The sequence below is a fragment of the Oncorhynchus clarkii genome, chromosome 26 (genome assembly GCF_045791955.1).
Source record: "Oncorhynchus clarkii lewisi isolate Uvic-CL-2024 chromosome 26, UVic_Ocla_1.0, whole genome shotgun sequence".
In the NCBI taxonomy this organism is placed as follows: domain Eukaryota; kingdom Metazoa; phylum Chordata; class Actinopteri; order Salmoniformes; family Salmonidae; genus Oncorhynchus; species Oncorhynchus clarkii.
Window position 1 is genome coordinate 37,883,732 of NC_092172.1, and position 13,848 is coordinate 37,897,579.

Here is a 13,848-nt window from a genome sequence, read left to right on the forward strand (position 1 = left end):
CACTCCAGACACTCCAGACACTCCAGACACTCCAGACACCCCAGACACTCCAGACACTCCAGACACTCCAGACACCCCAGACACTCCAGACACTCCAGACACCCCAGACACTCCAGACACTCCAGACACTCCAACATCATTTACAAACAAAGCATTTGTGTTTAGTGAGTCTGCCAGATCAGAGTCCAGGGATGTTCGGTTGATAAGTGTGTGAATTTGACTATTTTCCTGTCCTGCTAAGCATTCAAAATGGACTTTTGGGTGTCAAGTAAAATGTATGGAGTAAAAATTACAATATTTTCTTAAGGAATGTAAGTAAAAGTAGTAAAAAATATGAATAAGTAAAGTAAAGTACAGATACCCCAAAAAACTACTAAAGCAGTACTTTCAAGTATTTTTACACCAATGCATATGAATGTGCCCATTTGGTGATCTGACAGTATTTCTGCTTGGCTTAATGCACCACCATCACTAATGAGCTGTGGAGCTTCTCAAAGTAATGTTTTCTTCACCTCAAACAGCCAGCAAATAAAATCTGTTTTCACATCCACTGAGAATGACAATAGTTCCTCAATGTATTCCAGCTCGCTTCGTTTCGATAACTACTCAGCATGAAAGTGCAAAAATGTAATGCTCTAATAAAATAGGCCGACATGATTACTTATTATCCCTTGTGCAAATAGCCTACAGCGGTGTCTGTCCCACTGGAAACGGAGGGCCCAGAATATTTTACACAATGTCGGCCTTCATATTTGCAGGCTTCATATTAGGCTTCATATACTTAAGGTTCGTATCATTTTCATTTAGATTGATTTTTGATTAACCACATGACAATGATTTTGAGAAACAAAGAGGTTGTAGATAAATGTAATGAAAGTGTTCCATGAACATGTGCAAACCAGAACCATAACTGGCATGCAGATTGGGATTTTTTTATACATTTGCAAAATGTTAGAAAAAAAAACAGTTTTTTTTTTCACTTTGTCATTATGGGGTATTGTCCCAAACTAGTAAACAATTGAGCTCTTCCATCCATGTTTGATTTTCTAGGGAGTAATAGCCTGCATATTTTACAAAGAGCTCAGTATACCGACCGACACACACTCTGTGTTGGCATCTCCTCAATTGCAATTGATTAGGAAAAATTGTAATTTAATACAGTTTAGAATGAGGCTGCATCTATACGATGTTAGGAGAAACTGGAACTGACCCTGTATCTGCTGACTGTTTAGTCAACCAGTCAATACTGTAGGACTACAGTTACAATACCTTGTGTAACCTCGCACGAGCACACAGATACACACCCCAGGGCCTCAACACACCCTTTCACACACACACACACACACACACACACACACACACACACACACACACACACACACAAAATGGACACACCAGATTCTACACCAGAAAGCCGAGAGCTCAATGGATCCCAATCTGTCTGGTCTTTCTGTTGCCAAGGGGAATGAAAAACAACCCCTTCCAGTGGACAGTAAAGCCCCCCCTCCCATGTCTGCTGCTGACCCCGCCCTGTGTGGAGGGAGACATACAGTACAGCCCTAATCCTGCAGAGCATTACAGGGCTAGGGGGGTTGGTATTACATGTGCTGTGTGTGTGTGTGTGTGTGTGTGTGTGTGTGTGTGTGTGTGTGTGTGTGTGTGAGAGAGAGCAGGGTAGTGATGAGGGATAGCGCAGAGAGGAGAAGCTGCTGACCTGGGCCGACTCACTCCGGGAGTGTTTCTGTTGGCTGTACATACAAGGGGGAGTACAATAGTAGCATTGGGACAAATAATCATTACAGCAGCTCCATCCACAGACAGTAACTAGCCTGACCCTCCAGACTCCTTACAGCAGCTCCATCCACAGACAGTAACTAGCCTGACCCTCCAGACTCCTTACAGCAGCTCCATCCACAGACAGTAACTAGCCTGACCCTCCAGACTCCTTACAGCAGCTCCATCCACAGACAGTAACTAGCCTGACCCTCCAGACTCCTTACAGCAGCTCCATCCACAGACAGTAACTAGCCTGACCCTCCAGACTCCTTACAGCAGCTCCATCCACAGACAGTAACTAGCCTGACCCTCCAGACTACTTACAGCAGCTCCATCCACAGACAGTAACTAGCCTGACCCTCCAGACTCCTTACAGCAGCTCCATTCACAGACAGTAACTAGCCTGACCCTCCAGACTCCTTACAGCAGCTCCATCCACAGACAGTAACTAGCCAGACCCTCCAGACTCCTCACAGCAGCTCCATCCACAGACAGTAACTAGTCAGTTGTCTTCTACAGAGATCATTTTCTTGAATCCATGTTTTAGGGGGAACAGTCTGCAAAGTAGGCCACATTTCAATCAAAGCAAGTTGCACGATCCCGATTCCTCAGCGGTGAGTGTGGGTCTACTTACTAACTGTGTCTGACCTGGACTTCAAACCATATATCTCCTGGTCACCATCCTATTCTCCAACCACTAGCTCACACTGCAGGCTGATAGAGAGAAGAAGCTAAAAGGCAACCAGACTATAAAACATCTTCAAATCTAATTAACGGTTTTGTTACGTCACTAAGTCACGCGGAAGGAGCTTTTATTTTTTATTTATTTAACCAGGCAAGTCAGATAAGAACAAATTCTTATTTACAATGACGGCCTACCGGGGCCAATCCCGGACGACGCAAGGCCAATTGTGCGCCGCCCTATGGGACTCCCAATCACGGTCAGTTGTGATACAGCCTGGAATCTAACCAGTGTCCGTAGTGACGCCTCTAGCACTGAGATGCTGTGCCTTAGAACGCTGCGCCACGCGGGAGCCCTCACAGAGTTGATGTGTGTGTGTGTGTGTGTGTGTGTGTGTGTGTGTGTGTGTGTGTGTGTGTGTGTGTGTGTGTGTGTGTGTGTGCAAATTAGAGGAAGCTGTGCACGCACACACACACACACACACTAACAGCAGTACCAGGAGCCTTGAAGCGGGCTCCAGTGTAGCCCCCAGCTGCTCCCACACTAAGGCCCTGTGACAGCTCCTTATTCTTCAAAGGCAGATAATGATGAGGCAACCCCAGAAAGAGCAGCATAAGTCACCCTGGACTCTGCCTGCTCCTGACTCGCTCCCAGGGAAGCCAGCTGTCTCCACTCACATCTACAGGTAGCCCAGAACTAGTCTTTGTCCTATGAGAGATTAGTGCTAGAAAACTTGTGTCTTAATATGTGTCATCCTTAATTCATCTATACTCCCTCCCCTCTATACTCCCTACCCTCTATACTCCCTCCCCTCTATACTCCCTCCCCTCTATACTCCCTCCCCTCTATACTCCCTCCCCTCTATACTCCCTCCCCTCTATACTCCCTCCCCTCTATACTCCCTCCCCTCTATACTCCCTCCCCTCTATACTCCCTCCCCTCTATACTCCCTCCCCTCTATACTCCCTCCCCTCTATACTCCCTACCCTTCACTGAAGTGACATATAGGCTTTCTTGTTAATCTCAAATTGATGCCATGTTCCCACAGCTGTCTTTTATTATGAAGGCTGTTTAATCGCGGGATAAAAACTAATCTTGACCGCAGGCCAATTGTCTTGGACAGGTAGAAAAAGTATTCTGTTGCTGAAAATGTTGTAAAACAAAATGTAAATTATCACAATGTATCATTGTTGTTGCAGCTTAGTTTATAATGACGTTTGCTTAATACTAAACCTGGCTAACTAATACTAAACCTGTCTAACTAATACTAAACCTGTATAACTAATACTAAACATGGTATTAAACGTATTCGGTAAACCATCTCTAAACCAACATTCCAACAACCATGGGTCTAACATATCTTCAACGTGGGGAAGGGGGGGGGGGGGGGGGGTCTTTAACAGACACTCCATCTGGATTGGAGTGGTAGTTATGCAGCCAGGAAGGTCTGTCTACAGGCTAGAGCTGAACAAGTCAACGAGCTGTCCTATCTGGCCCATCTCTGCAATCTGCCCACCCTTTCCCTCCCAGAGCACAGGGCCAGGAGCATGAGCTGACCCATCAATCTGCCCACCCTTTCCCTCCCAGAGCACAGGGCCAGGAGCATGAGCTGACCCATCAATCTGCCCACCCTTTCCCTCCCAGAGCACAGGGCCAGGAGCATGAGCTGACCCATCAATCTGCCCACCCTTTCCCTCCCAGAGCACAGGGCCAGGAGCATGAGCTGACCCATCAATCTGCCCACCCTTTCCCTCCCAGAGCACAGGGCCAGGAGCATGAGCTGACCCATCAATCTGCCCACCCTTTCTCTCCCAGAGCACAGGGCCAGGAGCATGAGCTGACCCATCAATCTGCCCACCCTTTCCCTCCCAGAGCACAGGGCCAGGAGCATGAGCTGACCCATCAATCTGCCCACCCTTTCCCTCCCAGAGCACAGGGCCAGGAGCATGAGCTGACCCATCAATCTGCCCACCCTTTCCCTCCCAGAGCACAGGGCCAGGAGCATGAGCTGACCCATCAATCTGCCCACCCTTTTCCTCCCAGAGCACAGGGCCAGGAGCATGAGCTGACCCATCAATCTGCCCACCCTTTCCCTCCCAGAGCACAGGGCCAGGAGCATGAGCTGACCCATCAATCTGTCAAGACTGTTTGCACTCTGCTTGTACATGTCACGTTGACTATAGTGTGTGTGAGGCAAACCACTACGTTGAGCGTTTGATAAACATGTCAGTTATCTCCAAGACGATACACTGGTTTCCTGAACTGGCCTGTCATTACTGTTGAGCAGTAGTTTTGAGGAAGTGGAACAGCTTGGTTGTTCTGAGGTGGATTCCAATGTAGTTCAAGTTGCCAATGCTAAATATCTTGTCCCCATAAGGTTCTGCTGTGTCTAGGAAAGAAATGTAAACAATGTTCAGAAATTATGGACAGCGGCTAGGTGCCAGATGGAGGAGGACAGGAGGGGAAAGATGGAACCATTAGAGGAGGACAGGAGGGGAAAGATGGAACCATTAGAGGACAGGAGGAGAAAGATGGAACCATTAGAGGAGGACAGGAGGGGAAAGATGGAACCATTAGAGGAGGACCGGAGGGGAAAGATGGAAACCATTAGAGGAGGACAGGAGGGGAAAGATGGAAACCATTAGAGGAGGACAGGAGGGGAAAGATGGAAACCATTAGAGGAGGACAGGAGGGGAAAGATGGAACCATTAGAGGAGGACAGGAGGGGAAAGATGGAACCATTAGAGGAGGACAGGAGGGGAAAGATGGAACAATCTACTAGAGGTCGACCGATGATGATTTTTCAACGACGATACCGATTGTTGGAGGACCAAAAAAAGCCGATACCGATTAAAATCGGCCGATTTTTTGAAAATATATTTGTAATAATGACAATTACAACAATACTGAATGAACACTTATTTTAACTTAATATAATACATCAATAAAATCAATTTAGCTTTAAATAAATAATGAAACATGTTCAATTTGGTTTAAATAATGCAAAAACAAAGTGTTGGAGAAGAAAGTAAAAGTGCAATATGTGCCATGTAAGAAAGCTAACGTTTAAGTTCCTTGCTCAGAACATGAGAACATATGAAAGCTGGTGGTTCCTTTTAACATGAGTCTTCAATATTCCCAGGTAAGAGGTTTTAGGTTGTAGTTATTATAGGAATTATAGGACTATTTCTCTCTATACCATTTGTATTTCATTAACCTTTGACTATTGGATGTTCTTATAGGCACTTTGCCAGTGTAACAGTATAGCTTCCATCCCTCTCCTCGCTCCTACCTGGGCTCGAAGCAGCATTACCCATGCAGAGCAAGGGGAACAACCACTCCAAGTCTCCGAGCGAGTGACGTTTGAAACGCTATTAGCGCACACCCCGCTAACTAGCTAGCCATTTCACATCAGTTACACCAGCCTAACCTCGGGAGTTGATAGGCTTGAAGTAAAACAGCGCAATGCGCAGCACAGCGAAACAGCGCAATGCTTGAAGCATTGCGAAGAGCAGCTGGCAAAACGCACAAAATTGCTGTTTGACTGAATGCTTACGTGCCTGCTGGTGCCTACCACCGCTCAGTCAGACTGCTCTATCAAATCATAGACTTAGTTATAACATAATAACACACAGAAATACGAGCCTTAGGTCATTAATATGGTCGAATCCGGAAACTATCATCTCGAAAACAAGACGTTTATTCTTTCAGTGAAATACGGAACCATTCCGTATTTTATCTAACGGGTGGCATCCATAAGTCTAAATATTCCTGTTACATTGCACAACCTTCAATGTTATGTCATAATTACGTAACGTTCTGGCAAATTAGGCGGCTCAAACTGTTGCATATACACTGACTCTGCGTGCAATGAACGCAAGAGAAGTGACCCAATTTCACCTGGTTAATATTGCCTGCTAACCTGGATATATTTGATCTAAATATGCAGGTTTAAAAATATATACTTCTGTGCATTGATTTTAAGAAAGGCATTGATGTTTATGGTTAGGAACACATTGAAGCAACCATACTTACCGCATCGATTATATGCAACGCAGGACATGCTAGATAAACTAGTAATATCATCAACCATGTGTAGTTAACTAGTGATTATGATTGATTGATTGTTTTTTGTAAGATAAGTTTAATGCATCTAGCAACTTACCTTGGCTTACTGCATTCACGTAACAGGCAGGCTCCTCGTGGAGTGCAATGTAATCAGGTGGTTAGAGCGTTGGACTAGTTAACTGTAAAGTTGCAAGATTGAATCCCCGAGCTGACAAGGTAAAAATCTGTCATTCTGCCCCTGAACAAGGCAGTTAGCCCACCGTTCCTAGGCCGCCATTGAAAATAAGAATGTGTTCTTAACTGACTTGCCTAGTTAAATAAAGATTAAATAAAAGGTTTAAAAAAAACATTTTTTTTAAATTAAAAGTAAAAGAAAAATTCAAATCTGCCAAATCGGTGTCCAAAAATACAGATTTCCAATTGTTATGAAAACTTGAAATCTGCCCTAATTAATCGTCCATTCCGATTAAATCGGTCGACCTCTACAATCTACATCCCACATTCATTGTCATCCTTCAGTGATCCCTACACAATACTCACAGCAGTACGCGACCTAGAAACATGACCGTACCACTCAGTAGTTGCCAGAGACATGCGCCTGGCTGATGGCAGCTTGAGTCTCACTACTCATCTCAATCAATCCAAAGCTTGATTAATTTGAGCACTTGAGAGACAGGGCATGTCAGGAGTTAACAGCTAACTGTTGGTGTTGGCAGAGCTCCAAACAGAGTAAAGCCTCTCGTAAGTGATATCTTCCATCAAGCGTTAACATCCTGTCTGTGCCAGTGGCCCCAGGGTGAGCTTCTCAACTGACAGCCATTGGAAAATGAGTGTGTGCTCAGCTTTGGTTTTGCAACAGTAATATAGAAATCCCCAGAAGGAAATATGTTTATTTATTTAACCTTTATTTAACTAGGCAAGTCAGTTAAGAACAAATTCTTATTTACAATGGACGGCCTACCCCGGCCAAACCCTAACGACGCTAGGCCAATTGCGCGCTGCCCTATGGGACTCCCAATCACGGCCGTTAGTGATACAGCCTGGTATCCTGCTTATCCAACCTTATCCGCTGTGTTTAATAAGCAGTGCTACCACTTTAACAAAGCTCAATGATAAACTATTGAATCGCTTCAACCATTTATGGCCATTAGCAAATGCAGTGCGCTAATGAGCCATTCGCTTAAACAGCCTCCATAACGTTACTGTTTGTGGTAGGCATTTATTTAGCGCATGAGCTATATGCTTGAAGGGAGTGTCTCATACTATCTCAAGGCTAGAGCCAAGAGAATACTGTGCATCATAAATCACATCTGTCAGAACAATGCTAGCAGGTATGTTGCTATATTCTCATTATGGATTTCTATGTTCGCAAATGTTGACCTTGAGCCTAGACTTAACGGAGGTAAACTAGTGGTTAGACAGGTAACACTACTCTATAGTCTCTGTTGTAGGTCCAGCTGAATGGCTATGCCACTGGATATATGTACATACTGGCTGCCTGAATAGTGCTTGACAGCTGGACCAAAGGATAGACGTGTGTTAGCTAGCTAGCTAGTCAGAGGGCTCTGACATTAGCGTAAAGACCAGAAGCACATTGTTCTCTCAGGAGTGAAATGGTAGCCGACCCAGCCCCCCTCCCCATGTTTGAGTGGGAGTCAAGTCAAGGTAATGTACCATCAAAGGGAGGGAGAGAGGAATGAAAAGACAGGAAGATCTCTATTGCAGACTCCTCGCGTCCTTCTTAAAACCCATTGGATGAGAAAGCCAGAGGGGCCTCCCCTCTGACCTTCTGCTCCAATAGGTTTTGAGAAAGAGGCGAGGAGAGAGGAGTATGGAATGGAGACACTCCCAGTTTCTTAATTCAACCTTAACAGCAGTCTTAAAAGCTCTGTTAAGAATATTAGAGGGAAGCAGGATTCTGTTCCACACAACTAGCGCTTAGAAATGCACCTAGGATGAATAGATTCTTGATTTAAACAGAGTTCACACAGCTACTTCCCTATACCTCTTAAAGCCACAGTCCCTTTTTGAGTGATCCAAGGTTACACTGTCGGGGTGAGGTGTGTTCCATCTCCAAGGTTAGACTGTCGGGGTGAGATGTGTTCCATCTCCAAGGTTAGACTGTCGGGGGTGAGATGTGTTCCATCTCCAAGGTTAGACTGTCGGGTGAGATGTGTTCCATCTCCAAGGTTAGACTGTCGGGGTGAGATGTGTTCCATCTCCAAGGTTAGACTGTCGGGGTGAGATGTGTTCCATCTCCAAGGTTAGACTGTCGGGGTGAGATGTGTTCCATCTCCAAGGTTAGACTGTCGGGGTGAGATGTGTTCCATCTCCAAGGTTAGACTGTCAGGGTGAGATGTGTTCCATCTCCAAGGTTAGACTGTCGGGGTGAGGTGTGTTCCATCTCCAAGGTTAGACTGTCGGGGTGAGATGTGTTCCATCTCCAAGGTTAGACTGTCGGGGTGAGGTGTGTTCCATCTCCAAGGTTAGACTGTCGGGGTGAGATGTGTTCCATCTCCAAGGTTAGACTGTCGGGGTGAGGTGTGTTCCATCTCCAAGGTTAGACTGTCGGGGTGAGATGTGTTCCATCTCCAAGGTTGGGGCCAGTTCCATGGTCAGTGATCATGAGCAAAGGAGACGAGGAAAGGAAGACATCAATATTGGTACGAGTCAGCTATAGAGTGGACTGGACTAGGCCCTAGTTCCCCCTCTCCTAGTTCCCTTAGTCCCCCTCTCCTAGTTCCCTTAGTCCCCCTCTCCTAGTTCCCCTTAGTCTCCCTCTCCTAGTTCCCTTAGTCCCCCTCTCCTAGTTCCCTTAGTCCCCCTCTCCTAGTTCCCTTAGTCCCCCTCTCCTAGTTCCCTTAGTCCCCCTCTCCTAGTTCCCTTAGTCCCCCTCTCCTAGTTCCCTTAGTCCCCCTCTCCTAGTTCCCTTAGTCCCCCTCTCCTAGTTCCCTTAGTCCCCCTCTCCTAGTTCCCTTAGTCCCCCTCTCCTAGTTCCCTTAGTCCCCCTCTCCTAGTTCCCTTAGTCCCCCTCTCCTAGTTCCCTTAGTCCCCCTCTCCTAGTTCCCTTAGTCCCCCTCTCCTAGTTCCCTTAGTCCCCCTCTCCTAGTTCCCTTAGTCCCCCTCTCCTAGTTCCCTTAGTCCCCCTCTCCTAGTTCCCTTAGTCCCCCTCTCCTAGTTCCCTTAGTCCCCCTCTCCTAGTTCCCTTAGTCCCCCTCTCCTAGTTCCCCTAGTCCCCCTGCCCTGGGCCCTAGCATTACTAATCAGTAAAGGGCAGATACACAATCTCACTGTGCAAACAATTAAATGCTGCACCTCCGCCCTCAAAAACCACTCAATTGTGCCAGCTTGTTAGAGATTAACCCACAGGGCTTACACATTAGCTGTCCAGAGTGGGAGACACACACATGAGCTGTCCAGAGTGGGAGACACACACATGAACTGTCCAGAGTGGGAGACACACACATGAGCTGTCCAGAGTGGGAGACAAACACATGAGCTGTCCAGAGTGGGAGACACACACATGAGCTGTCCAGAGTGGGAGACAAACACATGAGCTGTCCAGAGTGGGAGACAAACACATGAGCTGTCCAGAGTGGGAGACACACACATGAGCTGTCCAGAGTGGGAGACACACACATGAGCTGTCCAGAGTGGGAGACACACACATGAACTGTCCAGAGTGGGAGACACACACATTAGCTGTCCAGAGTGGGAGTGGGTTTAACAGTACGACTGGATGAATCTACAGGAATAGTTCTCCCTCAAACACTTGACTTGTAATAGGCCTACAGTATAGGTGTTAATGTTCTCAAATAGAACGAGGCAAGTAAGGACTGTACACCAATCAGGGTCAGGGTTGACCAAAACACCTGCTTGTCCAGTTCTTACAATTGGTTCAGAACACTAAAACTGTACACTTTCCAAAGCCACCGAAAACAATATACTCCTCAGTCACACAGTATGAGTGTGGTGCCACTCTGAAGTCCTCCTCAAGGAATGTCATAAGGAATGTGTACACTCCCACGTTCAATGAAACCCAAGCTACTGTAAACAGACTGTGGTCAGACGGCGAACCACCGAGACGGAAAAAAGACCATAGTTGCCAGGCTGTGTGGCTGTAGTTGCCAGGGTATTCTGGTGAAATAAGGTGCAGGTGTTGTTGTTGTTGTGTGACATACAGATGAACGACAGAGGATGTGGGGAGGAGGGTACTTTTCTAGGGCCTGTAAATCCCTCTGGAATGTTCAGAAATAGAGGGTGCCCCAAAATAACCTACAGGGCTTGTTATTCAGACAACCTACGCCTCTGACAAAGGTAGCACAACTCAGTAATAAACAACTCATTTTGAGTTTGTCCTTCTTTCCAAGCTCTGTTGCCGCCCATCTCAACAGGTTCAGAATATATTTTGATTGAACTATTATGTAGTGACAACCTTGGACGGCGCTTTGCGTTCCGGTCTGGTATCCAAAAACAAGGAGGAGACAGTGAAACAAGAAGGTACAACTGTAGCCATTCAGAAGCTGCTGTGGGCAGAGGAACAAGCTCCTCTTGTGTACAATATAATCCCTGCACAGCTGGATGAAAACTGCAATAAAGCCTTCTATAGAGCAGTAGAACTCTGGCCACAGGGACAGCTGGGGCCAGACACTGTTGCATAAGAACACACAGCTCATCCCATCTATTAGGTACAAGCCAACAGAGTCTGAACACACAGCTCATCCCGTCTATCAGGTACAAACCAGGTCGATCATAGAGCAACGGTTTCTTCATTACTGGAAACTGTTTTTATTGCACCATCAACCACAGCTGCTGTACAACTACACTACACACAGTTCATAGACTGATAGGAGGCACTGTAGACTGGCTGACACAAACGGCACTGTAGACTGGCTGACACAAACGGCACTGTAGACTGGCTGACACAACCGGCACTGTAGACTGGCTGACACAACCGGCACTGTAGACTGGCTGACACAACCAGCACTGTAGACTGGCTGACACAAACGGCACTGTAGACTGGCTGACACAAACGGCACTGTAGACTGGCTGACACAAACGGCACTGTAGACTGGCTGACACAAACGGCACTGTAGACTGGCTGACACAAACGGCACTGTAGACTGGCTGACACAAACGGCACTGTAGACTGGCTGACACAACCGGCACTGTAGACTGGCTGACACAACCGGCACTGTAGACTGGCTGACACAAACGGCACTGTAGACTGGCTGACACAAACGGCACTGTAGACTGGCTGACACAAACGGCACTGTAGACTGGCTGACACAAACGGCACTGTAGACTGGCTGACACAAACGGCACTGTAGACTGGCTGACACAAACGGCACTGTAGACTGGCTGACACAAACGGCACTGTAGACTGGCTGACACAAACGGCACTGTAGACTGGCTGACACAAACAGCACTGTAGACTGGCTGACACAAACAGCACTGTAGACTGGCTGACACAAACGGCACTGTAGACTGGCTGACACAAACAGCACTGTAGACTGGCTGACACAAACAGCACTGTAGACTGGCTGACACAAACAGCACTGTAGACTGGCTGACACAAACAGCACTGTAGACTGGCTGACACAAACAGCACTGTAGACTGGCTGACACAAACAGCACTGTAGACTGGCTGACACAAACTGCACTGTAGACTGGCTGACTGAAACAGAACAAAAGCATTTTGGCTCATTTTGTATCCATGAGAGGAAAATTAGCACCAGAAAACTAACCATCACTGTTACAAATTCCAAAGGATTTTTATTGCACGGGTGTCCTTACCTCCAACACTGGCCCCGCCCCCAGAATGATCTGCTCCACCCCGCTGGCGAACCCCTTCTGGCTGAGGGCAGTCAGGTGGTGAATCAGGAAGTTGGTGCTCTGGGTCTTTCCCGAGCCGCTCTCTCCAGAGATGACGATGCACTGGTTCCTCCGTCGCTGCAGCATGGCGTGGTAAGCCACATCCGCCACGGCGTAGATGTGCGGCTCCAGGTCTCCCAGAGCGTGGTTGTCGTACATCTTGACGTACTTCGGGTTATAGATGGGGAGGAACTGGAAGGGGTTAATGACGATGAGGATGCTGCCTACGTAGGTGTAAATCCTCTCCTGGCGGAAGCGCGAGCGTAGGTTGTCCAGCAGCGAGCGCTCGTTGAGCTCCGGCAGGCAGCACAAGTCGGCGTGGTCACCCCTGACCTCCTCCTGTGGCAACAGGCCACGCTCCGTCATGCGCCGGCGCTCCTCGGTCACACGCAGCCACATCTGCAGGCTGCCGCCGTAGTGGATGGAGCCATCCAGATTCTTCTGCCGCAGCAGGAAGCGGTAGTCCTCCCCGCCGCCCGAGCCCGAGCGCTGCTCCAGAGCCCCGCGGGGCCACAGCATCATCCGTTGGACGGGACAGTCGCTGGGGTTCAGGATCCATTCTTCCCCGCCAAATTCCTTGACCTCGGCTAGCACGTAGCAGCGGTCACGGTCCAGACGCAGGCGCTCCAAGCAGCGCTCGATGGCCTCGGCGGCCGTGGTGCTTTTGCGGGCGCTGACGGGGCAGTAAATGGTGCCCTCGGCCAGGGAGCCCGGATAGATGCGCAGGGTGAACTCAGAGTCCTCGTAGCGTCCTCGCCTGCCCAGCGTGCCCACGCCACCGATCCCGCCGCCGTGGCCGCCATCACGAGCACTCATGGTGTCACAGGGGTTCCCATTAGCAGTCACTTGACCTCGCACGTCCTTCACTAGGCCGGATGGGAGATTGTCTCAAGACATCACCACTGGAGGAGACAGAGAAAGAGAGGGTTGGAGATGACAAGACAACACACAGAGAGGTCAACACCGTAAATCATTCATCACCGAATCCACCACAAAATGTGCATTTCATGTTATTATGTAATCTATGAAAAATTTACAAATGAGTTTATAGCCGGCTGGCCAACATAAAGAGACTGGAACATTGAGGGATAACAGCATCTGGACCGACTAGATTACACTGCACAGCAGCAGCAGTCAATCCCCATGCCAAGACTAGCAGCTGCCAGCTTCTTCACTGAACACACAATAACACCATTCAAAACCTTAATATACACCCAAAAGTCCTGATGGGGTGACTGGTGTCCACAGAGAGAAGAGAAGAGCATTATGATAAGGACAGATGTTTTGTCTCTGACTCACTGGACTGTCCTAAACTCATCAACACTTTGTGACAACTACTTATGTAAAAAGGCTTTATAAAATACATTTGATTGAAGGATGGACCATATAAACGGCCTAAAAATCGGTATAAACGTAGCATTAGTCTTTGTGTGTGTGTACAAACCACT

At 47.6% G+C, this 13,848-nt stretch overlaps 1 protein-coding gene across 18 annotated transcripts in view; it reads right to left on the reverse strand.

The window, feature by feature from the left end:
- Nucleotides 1–13,298, reverse strand: part of LOC139385228 (unconventional myosin-IXAa-like) — a 158,953-nt gene extending 145,655 nt beyond the window's left edge. For all 18 annotated transcript variants that reach the window (XM_071130359.1, XM_071130352.1, XM_071130358.1 and 15 more), the window contains exon 1: nt 12,323–13,298. In XM_071130359.1, coding sequence (XP_070986460.1) covers nt 12,323–13,216 — 894 coding nt within the window. In that variant the 5' untranslated portion in view covers nt 13,217–13,298. The remainder of the gene's footprint in view (nt 1–12,322) is intronic.
- Between the last annotated feature and the right edge of the window lie 550 nt (nt 13,299–13,848).